General features: G+C 37.5%; 1 protein-coding gene across 1 annotated transcript in view; it reads right to left on the bottom strand.

Moving 5' to 3' along the window:
• The window catches only part of SPATA1 (spermatogenesis associated 1), a 91772-nt gene that overhangs the window by 34317 nt on the left and 36144 nt on the right, over positions 1–21311 (bottom strand). Inside the window, 2 exon segments of the mRNA XM_037826763.1 lie at positions 19595–19649; positions 20361–20475. Coding sequence (XP_037682691.1) covers positions 19595–19649; positions 20361–20475 — 170 coding nt within the window.

Consider the following 21311-nt stretch of genomic DNA (forward strand, 5'->3'; position numbering starts at 1 on the left):
GGTCAATTCATCAAGATACAACAATTATAAACATATATGTACTGAACCATAGAGCCCCACAATATATGTAGCTAACATTCACAAATTTGAAGGGAGAAATAGATGGTTCTATAGTAATAGTAGAAGACTTCAATACATCACTTTAAATAATGGACAGAATATCTAGACAAAAGACCAATATGGAAATGGAGGACCTGAACAATACTACAAACCAACTAGACTAGCAGACATGTATAAAACATTTCATCCAACAGCAGAGTACACACTCTTGTCAAGTGGATGTGGATCATTCTCTAGAATAGACCAAATGTTATGTCACAACATGGGTATCAGTAAATTTAAAATGATTGAAAGCATAGAAACTATCTTCTCTAACCACAATGGAATGAAGCTAGAAATCAATGACAGAGGAAGAACTGGAAAATTTATAAATATATGGAAATATAAGCAATACACTCTTAACCAACCGCTGGTCAAAGAAGAAATCACAAGGGAAATTGGAAAATATCTTGAGATAAATGAAAATGAGAATACATCACACCAAAACATATGGGATGTAGCAGAGGCAGTGCTGAGAGGGAAACTTAATTCAGCAAAGAGGCAGGGTACAAGATGAATATGCAAAAATCACTGATCTTTCTATACAGTAGCAAGGAACAATCTGAAAAGGAAATCAAGAAAACAATTTCATTTACAATAGCAACTGAAATAATAAAATATTGAGGAATATATTTAACCAAGGATGAAAAGGACTTGTATGTAGAAAACAACAAATCATTATTGGAAGAAATTAAAGAAGACCTAAATAAATGGAAAGATATTCCTTGCTCATGGATTGAAAGACTTAATATCATTAAGATGCCAATACTACTCAAAGCAATTTACAGATTTAATGCAATCCCAATCAAAATTCCTACAACCTTTTTGGCAGAAATGGAAAAGCTAACCATCAAACCCATATGGAAGAAGGGCAAAGGACCCCAAAGAGCCAAACCATCTTGAAAATGAAGAATGAAGTTGGAAGTCTCACGTTTCCAAATTTCAAAAATTATTACAATGCTACAGTAATCAAAAAGTGTGTTACCGGCACAAGGACAGACATAAACCAGTGGAAAAGAACTGAGAGTGCAGAAATAAACTCCCACTTCTATGACCAATTGATTTTTGACAAGGGAGCCAAGGCCACGCAACAGGTAAAGAATAGTCTCTTCAACAAATGATGCTGGGAAAACTGCATGTGCAAGTGGACCCCTGCCTCACACGTTATTCAAAAATTAATTCCAGTTGTATCAACGACCTAAATATAAGAGCTAAAACTATTAAACTGTTAGAAGAAAACATACGGAAATACCTTCAGAAAGCTGAATTAAGCAACTGATTCTAAGACTTAAACTGATAGCACAAGAACAAAAGAAAAAAATAAACTGGATTTCAAGAAAATTTAAAAATTTGGGGATTTAAGGACATTATCAAGAAAGTGAAAAGACAACCAACAATATGGGAGAAAATATTTGAAAACCATATATCTGATAAGGATTTTATATCTAAAATATATAATGAACTGCTACAACTCAGTAACAAAAAGATAAATACTCCATTTAAAAATGGAGAAGGATTAGAACAGACATTTCTCCAAAAATGATAGACAAATGGACAAAAAGCATATGCAAAGATGTTCACCATTATGAGCAATTAAGGACATGCAAATCAAAACCACAATGGGATACCACTTCACACCTACTAGGATAAAAACAGACAATAAGTGCTGGTGAGGTTGCAGAGAAATAGGAGCCCTCTTACAGCTGCTATGAAAACAGTTTGGAATTCCTCAGAAAGTTAAATAAAGAACTACCATATAACCTGGCAATCTGCTCTAGTACGTACCCCAGAGAATCAAAAGCAGGGACTCAGACAGATATTTATACACCAGTGTTCATAGCAGCATTATTCCTAATAGCCAAAAGACGAAAGCATCCCAAATGGCCATCAGCAGATGAATGGATAAACAAAATAAAGTACGTATAATACTATAATATAGTACACACACACACACACACACACACACACACATGAATATTACTCAGATTAAAAAAGGAATTAAGTCAAATGAGCTCCTGAAACTTGCAACAACATGGATGAATCTTGAGGCCATAATGCTGAGTGAAATAAGTCAGCCACAAAAGGCACAAAAGGACAGATATCGTTTGACTTCACTAATATGAACTAGAATATGTAAAATCAGAATCTTAAAAAGTAGAATATAGGATACCCAGAAATTGACATAAGTTAGAGAAAGGGGTGTGGTAACCTCGTAAGTTCAGAATGTATAATGAGGTTGAACTTAAAATTGTTTGGAAATAGATATAGGGTAAAGGTAGCTTGTTAGTGGAATATAAGGAATAGTGCCATATTGTAGGTGATTTTGGTTGAAAGGGGTTGTTTAAAGTCATGTGTGTCACCAATTAACACTACAAATTTACATAGGTACCTGCATAAACTGGTACAAATGTACAACACTGGTACAAAGAGTTAGCAATAGAGTGATATGTTTGGGAAGGTGGGGTATCTATCGCAAGCTACGGATGATAGTTATACCTTAAAATTCTTTCATCAACAGTAACTGGTGTTCCACAGCAATACTAGGCATCAATAATAGGGTAAGATATGGGATATGGGGTGTTTTGGGTTTTCTTTTTCTTGTGTCTGATAATTTTCTTTTTGGAATAATGAAAATGGTTTAAACCTGAAAGTGATAATGATTGCACAACTAAGTGATATTACTGTGAGATACTGACTGTATAATTTGGAAGGAATATATGATAAATGAATATATCTCAATAAAATCTGAAAAAAAGCAATTTTAACAACAGGAATGAAGCGCTGATACATGGTATTACTTGGATGAATCTTGAAGACATCATATTTAGTGAAAAAAGTGAGACACAAAGGGATAGATATTGTATGATTCCACTTACATGAAATGGTTAGAATATGGAAATTCATAGAGAGAGCATATTACAGGTTACTAGGGGCAGGCGGCCAGGGAAAACAGAATTTAATGCATAATGGTGAAAGATTTCTATTTGGGGTGATAGGAAAATTCTGATAATGGATGGTGGTGAGAGTAGCACACTTCCATGAATGTGACTAATCCCATTGAACAGTATTTTTGGGAATGGCTGAAATGGGAAAGTTTATGTTATATATGTGTTCTAGTTTGCTAATGCTGCCGGAATACAAAACACCAGAGATGGATTAGCTGTTATAAAAGGGGGTTTATTTGGTTACACAGCTACAGTCTTAAGGCCATAAAGTGTCCAAGGTAACACATCAGCAATCGGGTACCTTCACTGGAGGATGGCTAATGGTGTCTGGGAAAACTCTGTTAGCTGGGAAGGCATGTGGCTGGCATCTGCTCCAAAGTTCTGGTTTCAAAATGGCTTTCTCCCAGGACGTTCCTCTCTAGGCTGCAGTTCCTAAAAATGTTACTCTTAGTTGAACTTGGGGTATTTGTCCTCTCTTAGCTTCTCCAGAGCAAGAGTCTGCTTCCTATGGCCATCTTCAAAATGTCTCTCATCTGCAGCTCTTGTGCTTTCTTCAAAGTGTCCTTCTTGGCTGTAGCTCCTCTTCAAAAGTTCACTCTCACCTGCACTGCATTCCTTCTGCTTGTCCACTCATTTATAATGCTCCACTGATCAAAGCCCACCCTGAATGGGTGGGGCCATGCCTCCATGGAAATTAACTCATCAGAGTTATCACCTACAGTTGGGTGGGGTGCATTTCCACAGAAACAACCAAAGGATTCCAATCCAATCAGCACTAAAACATCTGCCCCACAAGATTGCATCAAAGGATATGGCTTTTTCTGGGGGACATAATACATTCAAACCAGCACAATATGTTTCCACAATTAAAAATGAACAAAAAAAGAGCAACTAAAGAGACAATGACAATTAAACGCAATATATGATTGTGGACTGGGTCTAATAGTGGATGAGAAAATGCCCAAAAGGACAAATATCAAAATGTGAAAATCAAAACTAAAAACTTTTAGAATATAGGAGGATATCTCCATGACCTTAGGGTAGGGAAAAAGTTTCTTAAATTAGGCACAAAATGCACCAATAATAAAGAAAATAATAGATAAATTTGAGTACATTAAGAATCTCTATGCTTCAAAAACATCATGAAGAGAGCAAAAAGACAAGCCACAGAATAGGGAAGATATTTACAATCCATATAAACACCAAAAGATTACCTCCCAGAGCATGTATTAGAAACTCCTACTAATCAGAAATAAACAGCCAACCTAATACAAATACTTGAATAGGCACTTCCCCAGAAAAGGTTATAAAAATGGCCCATAAAATATAAAAAACATAATCAACTTTATGAGTAATCAGAGACATGAAAATTTGAACCACAGTGAAAAAGTATTAAGCACCCACCAGACTGCCAAAAATTTACAAGTGTGAAAATAGCATGTGTTATTGAGGATGTAGAGCAACAGGAAATCTCTTGGATTTCTAGTGGGAGTACAAATAGGTACAATCACTTTGGGACATAATTTTGCATAATTTAACCAAGTTATAGGTAGGCATATCCAGTAGTTCCAGACCTAAGTATATTCTCTTATTCACATGCTTCAAGAGCACTGTTCATAATAGGTAAAAATTAGAAATAATACAAATATTCAGAAAGACTAGAAGAACAATTATTTGCTCAACATGGCATGCCTTTGCTCCCAAACCCAAGGGCTGTGAACAGTGATTCTCCTACCAGGACTTGTCCAAGACTCACTACAGCAATCCAATCCACTACAAGGCAGGCACTTCAAGCCTCATTGGATAAAAACACAAATGGCAGCAATGCTTGAACTACCTTTTGGATCAGATTGAAAGCTTTCTCTTCCTTTGGGTCCCACTAAAAGTTAGCAATCTTATAAATTACTTAGCTTAAAAAAAATTGGACCAACACATCTAAATGCAGTATGTTTCTTGCCAGATTTCAAAGACATCCATCATATCTTGTTTATCCATATAATTAAACTTAGTACCAATCTAAAGTGATATTCCTTCATTCCTGGTCTGACTATCCCCACAAATATTCCTCTAGCTTCTGCCAGCATAAATTAGCAAAGTATTGCAGTTCTTTTGGTTGGATAACCAATCAAAGATTACCATTTTCTTTTTCTTTTTTTTTTTTAATCATTTTATTGAGATATATTCACATACCACGCAGTCATACAAAACAAATTGTACTTTCGATTGTTTACAGTACCATTACATACTTGTACATTCATCACCTAAATCAATCCCTGACACCTTCATTAGCACACACACAAAAATAACAAGAACAATAATTAGAGTGAAAAAGAGCAATTGAAGTAAAAAAGAACACTGGGTACCTTTGTCTGTTTGTTTCCTTCCCCTACTTTTCTACACATCCATCCATAAACTAGACAAAGTGGAGTGTGGTCCTTATGGCTTTCCCAATCCCTTTGTCACCCCTCATAAGCTACATTTTTATACAACTGTCTTCGAGATTCATGGGTTCTGGGTTGTAGTTTGATAGTTTCAGGTATCCACCACCAGCTGCCCCAATTCTTTAGAACCTAAAAAGGGTTGTCTAAAGTGTGCGTAAGAGTGCCCACCAGAGTGATCTCTCGGCTCGTTTTGGAATCTCTCTGCCACTGAAGCTTATTTCATTTCCTTTCACATCCCCCTTTTGGTCAAGAAGATGTTCTCCGTCCCACGATGCCGGGTCTACATTCCTCCCCGGGAATCATATTCCACGTTGCCAGGGAGATTCACTCCCCTGGGTGTCTGATCCCACGTAGCGGGGAGGGCAGTGATTTCACCTTTCAAGTTGGCTTAGCCAGAGAGAGAGGGCCACATCTGAGCAACAAAGAGGCATTCGGGAGGAGGCTCTTAGGCACAAATATAGGGAGGCCTAGCCTCTCCTTTGCAGCAACCGTCTTCCCAAGGGTAAAACTTACGGTAGAGGGCTCAACCCATCAAACCACCAGTCCCCTATGTCTGTGGTCATGTTAGCAACCATGGAGGTGGGGTAGGCGAATACCCCTGCATTCTCCACAGGCTCCTCAAGGGGGCACTACATATTTTTTTTTTTCCTTGTTTTTCTTTTTTTCTTTTTTTTTTAACTTTCCCTTCTTTTTTAAATCAACTGTGTGAAAAAAAAGTTAAAAAGAAAACAAACATACAATAAAAGAACATTTCAAAGAGACCATAACAAGGGAGTAAGAAAAAGACAACTAACCTAAGATAACTGCTTAACTTCCAACCTGTTCCTACTTTACCCCAAGAAAGTTACATAATATAGCAACATTTCTGTGAACTTGTTCCTACTATATCCATCAGAAATTAACAGACCATAGTCATTTCTGGGCATCCCCAGAACGTTAAATAGCTTATCTGTTCTTCTTGGATTATTGTTCCCCCTTCCTTAATTGCTCTCTACTGCTAGTTCCCCTACATTCTACATTAAAAACCATTTGTTTTACATTTTTCAAAGTTCACATTAGTGGTAGCATATAATATTTCTCTTTTTGTGCCTGGCTTATTTCGCTCAGCATTATGTCTTCAAGGTTCATCCATGTTGTCATATGTTTCACCAGATCGCTCCTTCTTACTGCCGCGTAGTATTCCATCGTGTGTATATACCACATTTTATTTATCCACTCATCTGTTGAAGGACATTTGGGTTGTTTCCATCTCTTGGCAATTGTGAATAATGCTGCTATGAACATTGGCGTGCAGATATCTGTTCGTGTCACTGCTTTCCGATCTTCCGGGTATATACCGAGAAGTGCAATCGCTGGATCGAATGGTAGCTCTATATCTAGTTTTCTAAGGAACTGCCAGACTGACTTCCAGAGTGGCTGAACCATTATACAGTCCCACCAACAATGAATAAGACTTCCAATTTCTCCACATCCCCTCCAGCATTTGTAGTTTCCTGTTTGTTTAATGGCAGCCATTCTAACCGGTGTTAGATGGTATCTCATTGTGGTCTTAATTTGCATCTCTCTAATAGCTAGTGAAGCTGAACATTTTTTCATGTGTTTCTTGGCCATTTGTATTTCCTCTTCAGAGAACTGTCTTTTCATATCTTTTGCCCATTTTATAATTGGGCTGTCTGTACTATTGTCATTGAGTTGTAGGATTTCTTTGTATATGCAAGATATCAGTCTTTTGTCAGATACATGGTTTCCAAAAATTTTTTCCCATTGAGTTGGCTGCCTCTTTACCTTTTTGAGAAATTCCTTTGAGGTGCAGAAACTTCTAAGCTTGAGGAGTTCCCATTTATCTATTTTCTCTTTGTTGCTTGTGCTTTGGGTGTAAAGTCTAGGAAGTGGCCGCCTAATACAAGGTCTTGAAGATGTTTTCCTACATTATCTTCTAGGAGTTTTATGGTACTTTCTTTTATATTGAGATCTTTGGTCCATTTTGAGTTGATTTTTGTGTAGGGGGTGAGGTAGGGGTCCTCTTTCATTCTTTTGGATATGGATATCCAACTCTCCCAGCCCCATTTGTTGAAAAGACCATTATGGCTCAGTTCGGTGACTTTGGGGGCCTTATCAAAGATCAGTTGGCCATAGATCTGAGGGTCTATCTCTAAATTCTCAATTCGATTCCATTGATCTATATGTCTATCTTTGTGCCAGTACCATGCTGTTTTGGCAACTGTGGCTTTATAATAAGCTTCAAAGTCAGGGAGTTTAAGTCCTCCCACTTTGTTGTTCTTTTTTAGAGTGTCTTTAGCAATTCGAGGCATCTTCCCTTTCCAAATAAATTTGATAACTAGCTTTTCCAAGTCTGCAAAGTAGGTTGTTGGAATTTTGATTGGGATTGCATTGAATCTGTAGATGAGTTTGGGTAGAATTGACATCTTAATGACATTTAGCCTTCCTATCCATGAACATGGAATATTTTTCCATCTTTTAAGGTCCCCTTCTATTTCTTTTAGTAGAGTTATGTAGTTTTCTTTGTATAGGTCTTTTACATCTTTGGTTAAGTTGATTCCTAGGTACTTGATTTTTTTAGTTGCTATTGAAAATGGTCTCTTTTTCTTGAGTGTCTCTTCAGTTTGTTCATTTCTAGCATATAGAAACATTACTGACTTATGTGCATTAATCTTGTATCCCGCTACTTTGCTAAATTTGTTTATTAGCTCTAGTAGGTGTATCGTTGATTTCTCAGGGTTTTCTAGATATAAGATCATATCATCTGCAAACAATGATAGTTTTACTTCTTCTTTTCCAATTTGGATGCCTTTTATTTCTTTGTCTTGCCGGATTGCCCTGGCTAGCACTTCCAGCACAATGTTGAATAACAGTGGTGACAGCGGGCATCCTTGTCTTGTTCCTGATCTTAGAGGGAAGGCTTTCAGTCTCTCACCATTGAGTGCTATGCTGGCTGTGGGTTTTTCATATATGCTCTTTATCATATTGAGGAAGTTTCCTTCCATTCCTACCTTTTGAAGTGTTTTTATCAAAAAGGGATGTTGGATTTTGTCAAATGCTTTTTCAGCATCTATTGAGATGATCAATTGATTTTTCCCTTTCGAGTTTTTAATGTGTTGTAATACATTGATTGTTTTTCTTATGTTGAACCATCCTTGCATGCCTGGAATGAACCCCACTTGGTCATGGTGTATGATTTTTTTAATGTGTCTTTGGATTCAATTTGCAAGTATTTTGTTGAGGATTTTTGCATCTATATTCATTAGGGAGATTGGCCGGTAGTTTTCCTTTTTTGTAGCATCTTTGCCTGGTTTTGGTATTAGATTGATGTTAGCTTCATAAAATGAGTTAGGTAGTGTTCCATTTTTTTCAATGTTTTGAAAGAGTTTGAGTAAGATTGGTGTCAGTTCTTTCTGGAAAGTTTGGTAGAATTCCCCTGTGAAGCCATCTGGCCCTGGGCATTTATTTGTGGGAAGATTTTTGATGACTGATTGGATCTCTTTGCTTGTGATGGGTTGGTTGAGGTCTTCTATTTCTTCTCTGGTCAGTCTAGGTTGTTCATGTGTTTCCAGGAAATTGTCCATTTCTTCTACATTATCCAGTTTGTTGCCATACAGTTGTTCATAATATCCTCTTATAATTTTTTTAATTTCTTCAGGATCTGCAGTTATGTCACCTTTTTCATTCATTATTTTGTTTATATGGGTCTTCTCTCTTTTTGATTTTGTCAGTCTAGCTAGGGGCTTGTCAATCTTGTTGATCTTCTCAAAGCACCAACTTTTGGTGATATTTATCCTCTCTATTGTTTTTTTGTTCTCTATGTCATTTATTTCTGCTTTAATCCTTGTTATTTCTTTTCTTCTACTTGGTTTAGGATTGGTTTGCTGTTCATTTTCTAGCTTCTTCAGTTGATCCATTAGTTCTTTGATTTTGGCTCTTTCTTCCTTTTTAATATATGCGTTTAGTGCTATGAATTTCCCCCTTAGCACTGCTTTTGCTGCATCCCATAGGTTTTGGTATGTTGTGTTCTCATTTTCATTCGTCTCTATATATTTAGCAATTTCTCTTGCTATTTCTTCTTTAACCCACTGATTGTTTAGGAGTGTGTTGTTTAACCTCCAGGTATTTGTGAATTTTCTAAGTCTCTGATGGTTATTGACTTCTAATTGTATTCCATTGTGGTCAGAGAATGTGCTTTGAATAATTTCAATCTTTTTAAATTTATTGAGGCTTGTTTTATGTCCCAGCATATGATCTATTCTGGAGAAAGTTCCGTGAGCACTAGAAAAGTATGTGTATCCTGGTGATTTGGGATGTAATGTCCTGTATATGTCTGTTAAATCTAATTCATTTATCAGATTGTTTACGTTTTCAATTTCCTTATTGGTCTTCTGTCTGGTTGATCTATCTATAGGAGAGAGTGATGTGTTGAAGTCTCCCACAATTATTGTGGAAACATCAATTGCTTCCTTTAGTTTTGCCAGTGTTTCTCTCATGTATTTTGTGGCACCTTGATTGGGTGCATAGACATTTACGATTGTTATTTCTTCTTGCTGAATTGCCCCTTTTATTAGTATGTAGTGGCCTTCTTTGTCTCTCAAAACATCCCTGCATTTGAAGTCTATTTTATCTGAGATTAATATTGCTACACCTGCTTTCTTTTGGCTGTAGCTTGCATGAAATATTTTTTTCCATCCTTTCACTTTCAGTTTCTTTGTGTCCCTGTGTCTAAGATGAGTCTCTTGTATGCAACATATTGATGGTTCATTTTTTTTGATCCATTCTGCGAATCTATATCTTTTAATTGGGGAGTTTAATCCATTTACATTCAACGTTAAAACCGTGAAGGCATTTCTTGAATCGGCCATCTTATCCTTTGGTTTATGTTTGCCATATTTTTCCCTCTCTCTATTAATATCCTTTATTGTACCCATACCGAATCTCTTTAGTACTGAACCTTTCTCCAAGTCTCTCTGTCCTGTCTTTGTTTCTCTGTCTGTAGGGCTCCCTTTAGTATCTCCAGTAGGGCAGGTCTCTTGTTAGCAAATTCTCTCAGCATTTCTTTGTCTGTGAAAAATTTAAGCTCTCCCTCAAATTTGAAGGAGAGCTTTGCTGGAAAAAGTATTCTTGGCTGGAAATTCCTCTCACTCAGAATTTTAAATATATCGTGCCACTGCCTTCTTGCCTCCATGGTGGCTGCTGAGTAGTCACTACTTAGTCTTATGCTGTTTCCTTTGTATGTGGTGAATTGCTTTTCTCTTGCTGCTTTCAGAACTTGCTCCTTCTCTTCTGTGTTTGACAGTGTGATCAGTATATGTCTCGGAGTGGGTTTATTTGGATTTATTCTATTTGGAGTTCGCTGAGCATTTATGATTTGTGTATTTATGTTGTTTTGAAGATTTGGGAAGTTTTCCCCAACAATTTCTTTGAATACTCTTCCTAGACCTTTACCCTTTTCTTCCCCTTCTGGGACACCAGTGAGTCTTATATTTGGACGTTTCATATTATCTATCATATCCCTGAGGTCCATTTCGATTTTTTCAATTTTTTTCCCCATTCTTTCTTTTATGCTTTCATTTTCCATTCTGTCATCTTCCAGGTCACTGATTCGTTGTTCAACTTCCTCTAGTCTTGTACTATGAGTGTCCAGAATCTTTTTAATTTGGTCAACAGTTTCTTTAATTTCCATAAGATCATCCATTTTTTTATTTAGTATTGCAATGTCTTCTTTATGCTCTTCTAGAGTCTTCTTGATTTCCTTCATATCCCGTACTATGGTCTCATTGTTCATCTTTAGTTCTTTGAGTAGCTGCTCTAGGTGCTGTGTCTCTTCTGGTCTTTTGATTTGGGTGCTTGGGCTTGGGTTATCCATATCGTCTGGTTTTTTCATATGCTTTATAATTTTCTGTTGTTTTTGGCCTCGTGGCATTTGCTGAACTTGATAGGGTTCTTTTAGGGTTTGTAGACCTATTGAAGTCCTTATCTCTAATTTATCAGATCTACAGCTTCGTGGAGTACACTTTCTCTAACTAACCAGCAGGTGGCGTCCACGAGCCACCTGTTCTCCACAAGCCAGTTCTCCCCTGCTTAGCCTTTTTGGTGAGTGGGGGAGTGAGTCTTGTGGGGCCCAATTGGTGTACCAAGCTTGCGTGTGTAGTTGGTGTTGCCTGCCCTGTATGTGGGGCGTGTTTCTGGGCAGTCGGGGAGGGGGGGTGGCCCTAACAATCAAATCTCCCTGGTGATCCTAGAGTTTTAAAGCTGCTGCAATAGTCTAATCCTTCAGTTCAGTCCTGCCACAGTTTGTCTCTGCCACTGACCCACAAGTCTTTGGTATTGGCGTATGGCTCCTGAGACTTGCAAGTGGGCCCCTCTTCCAGGCTGTGCACCCCGGGTCCTCTGTTGAGGGATGACTGTGCTATGTCACAGGTGAGTGCCGTCCCCCCAGGGCAGTTCTGGGCTGCTGGGCTGTGTAGGGAGGCTCCCAGTCTGCTGAAATGATGGCTGAATGGGGCTTTGTTAATTCACACTGCTCCACCTTCCCAGCTCTGGGACATTCAGCTGAGGTTGCAGGGAAGGCTAATGTCCACGCCCAGTTTTGTGGTGTGTGCCTGTTATTTGAAGCACTTCCGTCACACTGGGTTGTCTGGGGCAGCTCTGGGCTATGGGGCTGGCGATGGGCAGGAGTGTTTCCTGTCCACCAGGATGGTGGCTGTGAGCGGACACCCCCCTTTTCTTGGGAAGTTGTGTTGTTTAGTGAATTTTCTCAGCCACTGGATTATTGCCTTTTGTCTCAGAGCTCTCTTAGTTCTGCTCTTGACTTGACGTGCCCAAATTGCAATTCTTTGAAGCTTTCTGTATTGGGCTTCTTAGAGTAATTGTTTTAGAAAAAGAAAAAAGGATTTAAAAAAAAAAAAAAAAAAAAAAGGGCCCTCCTCAGAGATCTAATGGGTTATTGAAATGCTAATAGACAAAGCAACCAGGGCCATTAAGGAAAGGTCCACAGGGCAGAGAGATCAGCTTTTCTTCGGGATTTGCATATGCGCCTCAAGGCCTGAGCTCCGCCCTTCCCCTTTCTGTGTTCACCAGAACTCCAAAAATCCTCTGCTTTTATTTTGGAGTTTTTCGTGTTGTTTTTTTTCTATGCCTGTCTCCTCTCTGCTGGGCTGGCTGCTCTCAGATTCTCTGGTGTCTGGTCTCAGTCTATCTATGGTTGGAGTTTGAATCAGTAGAATGAGTTTCCGATAAGGGCTACCACTGCAGTTCTCCCTTCTCCTTCCCGGAGCTGACAGCCCCTCCTCCCACGGGACTGAGCCTGGCAGGGAGGGGCGCGGGTCCCCTGGCCGCAAAAACTTACAGATTTCGCTGATCTCAGCAGTTCGACATTTTCATGAGTGTTGTATGAAGTATGCCCAAAGACAGATTGCTCTGTGGTGTCCAGTCCACGCAGTTCCTGGCTTTTTACCTACTTTCCTGGAGGAGTAACTAAAACTTACAGCTCACCAGTCTGCCATCTTGCCCCGCCCTCAGAAAGGAATAAGTTTCGTTTTCACATAGAGACAGCATGGAATAAGGGAAATGGAGGCAAAACCAGTTTAAACAAGCCCCAGACAAAGAGAAGAGAGAATCTGCCTGATGTAAAGAGACATGAGGTCAAAGATTACCATTTTTAAGAGTCTGTTTCCCATACCTCACTTTCTGTACCAAATACTGAATCAGTTCAGCACAGGTTGAAGAAGACTCTTAGGTATTTTAAGCAGGAAGGAATTTAATAAAGGAAATTAAGCACATAAAAAAACTGAAGGGAGAGCTAAGATGGCAGCATAGAGAGGAGTGGAAGCCAGTTAGTCCCCCTGGAACAATTCATAATCAACAGAAAAATTAGTAAATAACCTGGAATAACTGTGGGGAGACAAATGTGACTGTCCACTCATCATACACCAACCTGAACTGGAAGGAATGCCTGAGAACACAGCATAAAATCTGTAAGTAAAAACTGCGGACCCGAGCCAAGAGCCCCTCCCTCACGGAAGCCTGGCGGTACTAGAGAGCAGCACTCTCTGAACAAGCAAATATACCTCAGCTCAGCTCCAACTGGGGTTTTAATGTTAACTGCTCAATACAGACAGCGAATCCCCAATAAGCAGACAGAGGCTTTTGGTGACAACTGACCTTGGGAGAGTCAGGGGACGTATCTGTCTCAGGACGGGGAGCCCAAAGGATCGGGTGCTATCTCTGGCCGATGGGTGAATCTGGGGGCTTTCTGTCCCTTTCTCTCTCTGTCAACCTGGGCGACTAAGTGGAGAAAGCCTCAACCATTTTCAGATCACAGTGCTTTGCAGTAGAGAAAGCCTCAGCCATCTTAAACTCACAGCACTCTGACCCAGAAAAGGGTGGAAGTAGCAGAGTCAGAGAAATAAAGAATCTATTTATATGCAAGTGACTTCTCTGTAGGGGGCATATCTTCCCAAGAGGAAAGAGGAGGGGCCCAGCTCTACTACCTGCCTTACACTCAGAACCAGACCCCAGAGACTGGGGGAGGAGAGCCACAGGCCACACCCCCTTACACCAGCCCATGACAGGCTGATAGGTGCCACCTGCTGGGCAGAAAAGCACAGGGTGTGTCAATCTTCTAAGACACACCATCAGGGAAACTGGATACAGAATATTTCTTCCTTCTGTGACTTGAGCTTGTTCTCATCTGGGAAAACCTGACTGGGGTGGCCTAGGAGGTCAAATGCCTAGACAACAGAAAACGACAACCTACACTAAGAAAAACGAAGTTATGGCCCAGTCAAAGGAATAAACTTACACTTCAACTGAGATACACAAATTTAAACAACTAATAATAAGTCAATTCAAAAAGTTTAGGAAGACACGGCGAAAGAGCTGAACCACATAATGAAAACACTGGGTGTACATAAGGTAGAAATTGAAAGTTCGAAAAACCAACTAGCAGAATCTATGGAAATGAAAGGCACAACACAAGAGATGAAAGACACAATAGAAACATACAACAGCAGATATCAAGAGGCAGAAGAAAACACTCAGGAACTGGAGAACAAAACACCTGAAAGCCTACACACAAAAGAACAGATAGAGAAAAGAATGGAAAAATATGAGCAAGATCTCCAGGAACTTAAGGATGAAATGAAATACAAGAATGTATGTATCATTGGTGTCCCAGAAGAAGAAGAGAAGGGAAAAGGGGCAGAAACAATAATAGAGGAAATAATCAATGAAAATTTCCCATCTCTTATGAAAGATATAAAATTACAGATCCAAGAAGTGCAGTGTACTCCAAACAGAATAGATCTGAATAGGCATATGCCAAGACACTTAATAATCAGATTATCAAACGTCAAAGACAAGGAGAATCCTGAAAGCAGCAAGAGAAAACAAATCCATCACATACAAAGGAAGCTTAATAAGACTATGTGCAAATATCTCAGCAGAAACCATGGAGGCAAGAAGGAAGTGGTGTGATATATTTAAGATATTGAAGGAGAAAAACCGCCCACCAAGAGTCCTATATCCAGCAAAAATGTCCTTCAAATATGAAGGAGAGTTGAAAATATTCTCCGACAAACAGACAAGGAGAAACTTTGTGAACAAGACACCTGCCCTACAGGAAATACTAAAGGGAGCACTACAGACTGATAGAAGACAGGAGTGAGAGATTTGGAACACAATTTAGGGTGATGGTAGCACAGCAATGTAAGTACACTGAACAAAGATAAATATGAATGTGTTTGAAAGAGGAAGGTTAGGAGCATGTGGGACACCAGAAGAAAAGAGGAAAGATAAAGACTGGGACTGTGTAACTCAGTGAAACATAGAGTGTTCAACAATTGCGATAAAATGTACAAATGTGTTTTTTCACAAGGGAGAACAAGCAAATGTCAACCTTGCAAGGTGTTAAAAATAGGGAGGCACTGGGGGAAAAATACAATCAATGCAAACTAGAGACTACAATTAACAGAATCACTGTATCATGCTTCCTTTAATGTAACAAAGGCGATATACCAAGGTAAATGCAGATAAGAGGAGGGGTAGGGGAGGAGTGTGAGACACTTGGCATTGGTGGTGTTATCTGATGCTTTATTCTTTTGCTTTAAGGTTATCTTTCCTTTTGCTGCTTCATGGCTGTAATGTTTTGTTTTCTTTCCTCTTTCTTTTTTCTTTATCTTTTGCCTCTCTACCTTCTTTGACTTTTCCTCCTGCTTTGTGGAAGAAATGTAGATGTCCTTATACAGATAGTGGTGAGGATGTTGAACACATATATATGTGACTATACAGGGAACCATCAATTGTTTACTTAGGATGGAATGTATGGCATGTGAACAAAACCATCTTAAAAAAAAAAAAACGGATTGATGATGAAACCTTGAGGGCAATATACTGAGTGAAATAAGCCAGATACATAAGGACAAATATTGCAGAGTCTCACTGATAGGAACTAATTATAATATGTAAACTCATAGACATGAAATATAAGTTACCAAGACATAGGACAAGGCTAAAGAATGGGGAGCAGTTGCTTAGTATGAGCAGAATGTTCAACTAGGATGAACTTAAATTTTGGAAATGAACAGAGATGATGGTCGCCCACTGTGAGAATAACTAACAGTGCTGAATGGTGCATGAATGTGGTGGAAAGGGAAGCTCAGAGTCATATGTGTCACCAGAAGGAAAGTCGGAGGTCAAAAGATGGGAATGTATAAAACAGAATCCTGTGGTAGGCAACGTCCATGATTAACTGTACAAATATTAGAAATCTCTTTCAGGAACCTGAACAAATGTATGACACTGTAACTAGGAGTTAATAATAGAGGGGCATATAGGGAAAAATATACCTGTTGCAAACTACATACTAGTTAGTAGTATTTTAACATTCTTTCATCAACAGTAACAAATGTAGTATACCAATACTATGAGTCAGTAATGGAAGGGAGGTGGTTAGGGGTTTGGGAGGATTTGAGTCTTCTTTATTTCTTTTCCGGAGTAATGAAAATGTTCTAAAAACTGAACAGAAATTAATTGTGTTGATGGATGTACAGCTGTATGAGGGTACTGGGGGCAACTGACTGTACACTTTGGATCTTTGGATAATTGTATGGTATCTGAACAATTTCAATAAAAATTAAAAAAACAAAACAAAACAAAAAACTGAAGGAACATATTCTAGGCTTGGTCTCCTAGAATGACTTTTCCATTAGTTACTATCTTTGAGGCCACACTGGAATTATGCTGAAGGCAAGAAGCCACCAGTGTTACCACCAATACTGCTTTTCATACTCAGAAAGCTGGAGAAAATATAGATTTCACTGCCACTACCTCCAAAGATTGAAATGGGAGACTAAAACTCTTGCTATTCACAAATGACATGATTTTGTATGTAGCAAATCTTAAGGAATTTACAAAGAAAATCTAACAGAACTAATAAAAGAAATTGGCAAGAGACAAATTCAATGGATGAAAATCAATTATATTTCTATAAACTAGCAATCAACAATTAGAAAATAAAAATGTTTAAAAACCATTTATAAAAATGTAAAAAATAAATGTAACCAAAGATATGCAAGACCTCTACACAGAAACCACAAACACTGTTAAGAGAAAGCGAAAACCTAAATAAATGGAGAAATACTATGGATTGGAAGACTCAAGAACTGAGGATGGTCGATTCTCCCCAAATTGACCTACAATTTCAACCTGAATAGAATAAAGATTCCAGAAGGCTTTCTTTAAGAAATTGACAGCTAATTCTAAAATTACTATGGAAATACAAAGAATCTAGAACAATCTTGAATTAAAAAAAGAATAAAGTTGGAAATGTTATACTATCTGATAACAAGAGCTGCTATAGAGCTTTGGGAATGAAGGCGGTGTGGAATTGGCATAAGGATAAAAAACAGATCATGGAGAAGATATAAGAGTCCAGAAATTCTCCAAAACATATACATTCAATACATTTTGGACTAATGCAATGAGAAAAATAAGGTCTTTTTAGCAAATAGTGTGGGGACAACTGGATATCTGAGGAGGAAAAAAGAACTTCAACCCCACACTTACTCTGTACATACAATTTAATTTGAGATGTGGGGCTTCCCTTTAGATTGCCTTTATTTTCAGAGAAAATCATCACTGAGAATACAAGAGAAAGGAGATATTGAAAGTTGGAGGAGAAGATACAACAGAATTGTCTAGAAGAATAATAATGGACCAGGAAAATATAACTGTTGGTAGAATTAAAGATGCATTTGAGATTTGTGGTTGTTAACTAAGGCTGGAAATTCACCAGACTAGTATGAAAAAGACTTGTTAGTGTTATAACCATGGAAAAGTTAATGTAACCTTCTGTGCCTCAGCCTCCTCATCTGAAAATGAGTAGGACTCCTCAAAGATACAGTGAATTAAATGAGTTAAGATACATAAAGTACTTAGAACAGCTCAATAAATGCTATCTAATTGATTGCTGCTATACCACTATTATTTAAATAGGTAGTTAGTGTAAGGGTTAAGAATATGAACTCTGGAGGCAGTCTGTACCACTAGGGATTTAATCCCATCTTCATATGACCTTGGGCCAGTCATTGAACCTCTCTGTGCTTCAGTTTCCTCATCTGTGAAATGGGGGATAACCATAACCTACCTCATAGGGATTTTTGTAGGGATTCAATGAGTCAATAGGTGTAAAATACTTGGAACAGTGCCTGGCAGTTGGTACTCAGTTATTATTGAAATTAGTATTGCTATCATACTAAGAATGTTCTAAATTCATTCTGTAAATATTTGCAAAATTCTCCCAGTTTCTCCATCATTTCTTGAGAACAAACTAATGTTCTGAATAGAATTCATTAACTTTTTAAAACATTTACTGTGTAAATTAGGTAACATATTGTTCTGGTTTGCTAAAGCTACCGGAATGCAATATACCAGAAATAAATTGGCTTTTATAAAGGAGATTTATTAGGTTGCAAATTTGCAGTTCTAAGGCCATAAAAGTGTCCAAACTAAGGCATCAACAAGATGCCTTCACTGAAAAAAAGGCTGACGGCATCTGGAAAACCTCTGTCAGCTGGGAAGGCACATAGCTGGTATCTGTTGGTCTTCTGCTCCCAGGTTCTGGTTTCAAAATGGCTTTCTCCAAAATGTCTCTGGGGCTACTGTCTCTCTTAGCCTCTCTCTCTTTCTCAGCTCCTATGCATCCTTGCTTGTTCTCCCAGGGCATTTCTCTCTTAGCGTCTGGGGGTCTTCTATTAGCTTCTCTGGATCAAACTCTGGGCTTCATCTCTTAGCTTAGCATCTCCAAATGTCTTTCTCTCTGCATCTCCAAGTGTCTCCAAGCATCTGGGTCTGTGTTGGCTCTTAGCTTCTCCCAGGGCCAAACTCTGGATTACGTATCTTAGATTCTCTCCAAAATGTCTCTCTCAGCTTTTCTGAGCTCCTTCTCTCCATGAGCTCTCATAAAGGATTCCAGTGATCTAAGTAAGACCCACCCAGAATGGGCCATGTCACACCTCCATGGAAATGATCTAATCAAAAGGTCTCAACTACAGTTGATTGGGTCACATCTCCATGGAAACAACCTAATCAAAAGGTCCTAACCTAATCAAAAGACTAAGTCTGCCCCCACAAGATTGCATTAAAGAACATGGCTTTTGTGGGAAACATAATAGATTCAAACCAACACACATATCTAAGGTTACACAGCTAGCAACTAGTAACTGATAATATAACCACTACTAAGTCACCTGTCATTACACAATAGAAATCAGTTCAGTTAATGAAGTACAGGTATCACAGTATTAAATTACAAATTAGTCATTACAGCTGCCAGCTAAAGTACAAGTTAGTATCCCTTAAAACTAGCAATATAATTTGCAAAGATAATTCAAAAAGGTGTTGGTGGATAACTTTTTTTCTTTCATTAGGCATATTGTTTGTTCACTCACAAAAGCAGAAACAAAAATTGGACTACTATTGACAATATTGATATTAGAAGTCCATTATCAGAAAATTTAGACATTTTAGCCTGCAAATTCCTTTCAATTTTAGTATAAATATTATGTTGCACTACTACACTTAAACAAAATCTTAAAATCATACCTGATTTTCCTCTCTTCTACTGATATTAGCTGTACCATCTTCATTTTTCCAAAAACTTAAAGGCAATAACAGATTTTTAGGTCATATTAAAACATGCAATATACCATGATTCATGAATTATTAGCTTTTCATATTTTATATATTTTATTTGATAGTATGTAAAAAAAAAAAAAAATATATATATATATGTATAGTTTTTAAAAAGTTGACCTGAAACCAAATTAATATCTTTCAAACTTCTTAATGATCAACATAAACTACATTTATTATGAGTAATAAAACCATATTTCATCATATCAAAGCTAAATTTAAATCACAGTCCAACATCTATAGCAAGGTAAAATATCTGGAAATTTATAAACAAGCTTTGTTTATAGTTCTTTTGTGAATAATTTTTTAAAAAAGTCCTCTCTTAATTTCAAAAGACTATACGTAAAGCTGTTGTCTAAGTATTATAATTTTGAAACTCAAGTATACTGATAAATTCTACTCATAACTAAGAATCTGGAAGGTGGAAAATTAGTTCACACAAAGGTGAAGACAAATTTTCTTGTCATCAAGTTGCCCCTGAAGATAAGAGGATTAAAACAAAAATAATAAATAGTAAATTATCCCTCATAATATTCAAGAGGAATAGCAGGAAATATCAGTAAAGATCAGAATCAAGATAATTGTAATTAAGATATCACTAATTCACTCATGTGTTTGTTCTAATTTGAAGTCCTTATAACAGTATCATGGATATCTTAATGTCTATGCTAATTACCTTTTTTTGTTGATAAAATAATCAGTATTTGAATCTTCTAATGATCCTTGCAATTCAGAATTTCTAATTTGATTTTTTCCATTCTGGCTTTCTTTTGGAGTGGATTTTCCCCCAGCTGATGTTGATGTTCATTTATGGCAAATGAAGTTCAGAATATTAGGAAAATGCTAAGATAAAGTTTTGTTTATACACATACACACACACACACACACAAACTATAATTGTGTCCCATGTTTCAGAATGGCCATGAACTTAATTATATGTGGTATAAGGCAACAACTTCCAAAGTGAGTTTCATGAAACATTAGTTTATGTGAAAAGAGGATTCTTCAGCCAATTGAGATTAGGAAACAATGGAGTCAGTAACACTAAACAAGAAAGTGACTCCCTAAACTCCCTCCCTCCCTCTTACTCTATCCCCTGCCCCACTCCTATTGCAGAATTTCTCCATCTTTATGTACATTGTGAATCTGCAAGAGGTGGGGGGTAAGTTAGATTTACCCAAACTTAATTGTCTAAAGAATCTTTTGCCAAAAGCATCTTTTGAAATAGTATTCTGAAGGACCTTCTCTGGAAAATGCTTGTGCAAATATAAAGAATTTTTTATTTCACATACATTTCCATTTATAAAATCTCCCTTCAATTTAACAATTTCTACATATAGGGAAACTGCACAATCTGTCTTTAAAATTTTAACACTAATGTACTATACAATTAATCAAAGCAAAAGATCCATTAATGTGGTAGCATTAATGTATATTTTTTTTCCTTGGGGAAATCAGTATTTTTTTACTTGGAAAAAAAATGAACCGAATTAAAATTTTTTGTTCCAATTAAGATTTGAAATATATTACAAGGGTTGCCACAATATTTTGCTACAAGAGTTCAAATATAAACCTGAAGCCCATATTGGTTTAATTTTAATTTGGCTCCTACTATTTATTTCCCAGC

Source organism: Choloepus didactylus, chromosome 2 (assembly GCF_015220235.1).
Source record: "Choloepus didactylus isolate mChoDid1 chromosome 2, mChoDid1.pri, whole genome shotgun sequence".
NCBI classification, from domain to species: domain Eukaryota; kingdom Metazoa; phylum Chordata; class Mammalia; order Pilosa; family Megalonychidae; genus Choloepus; species Choloepus didactylus.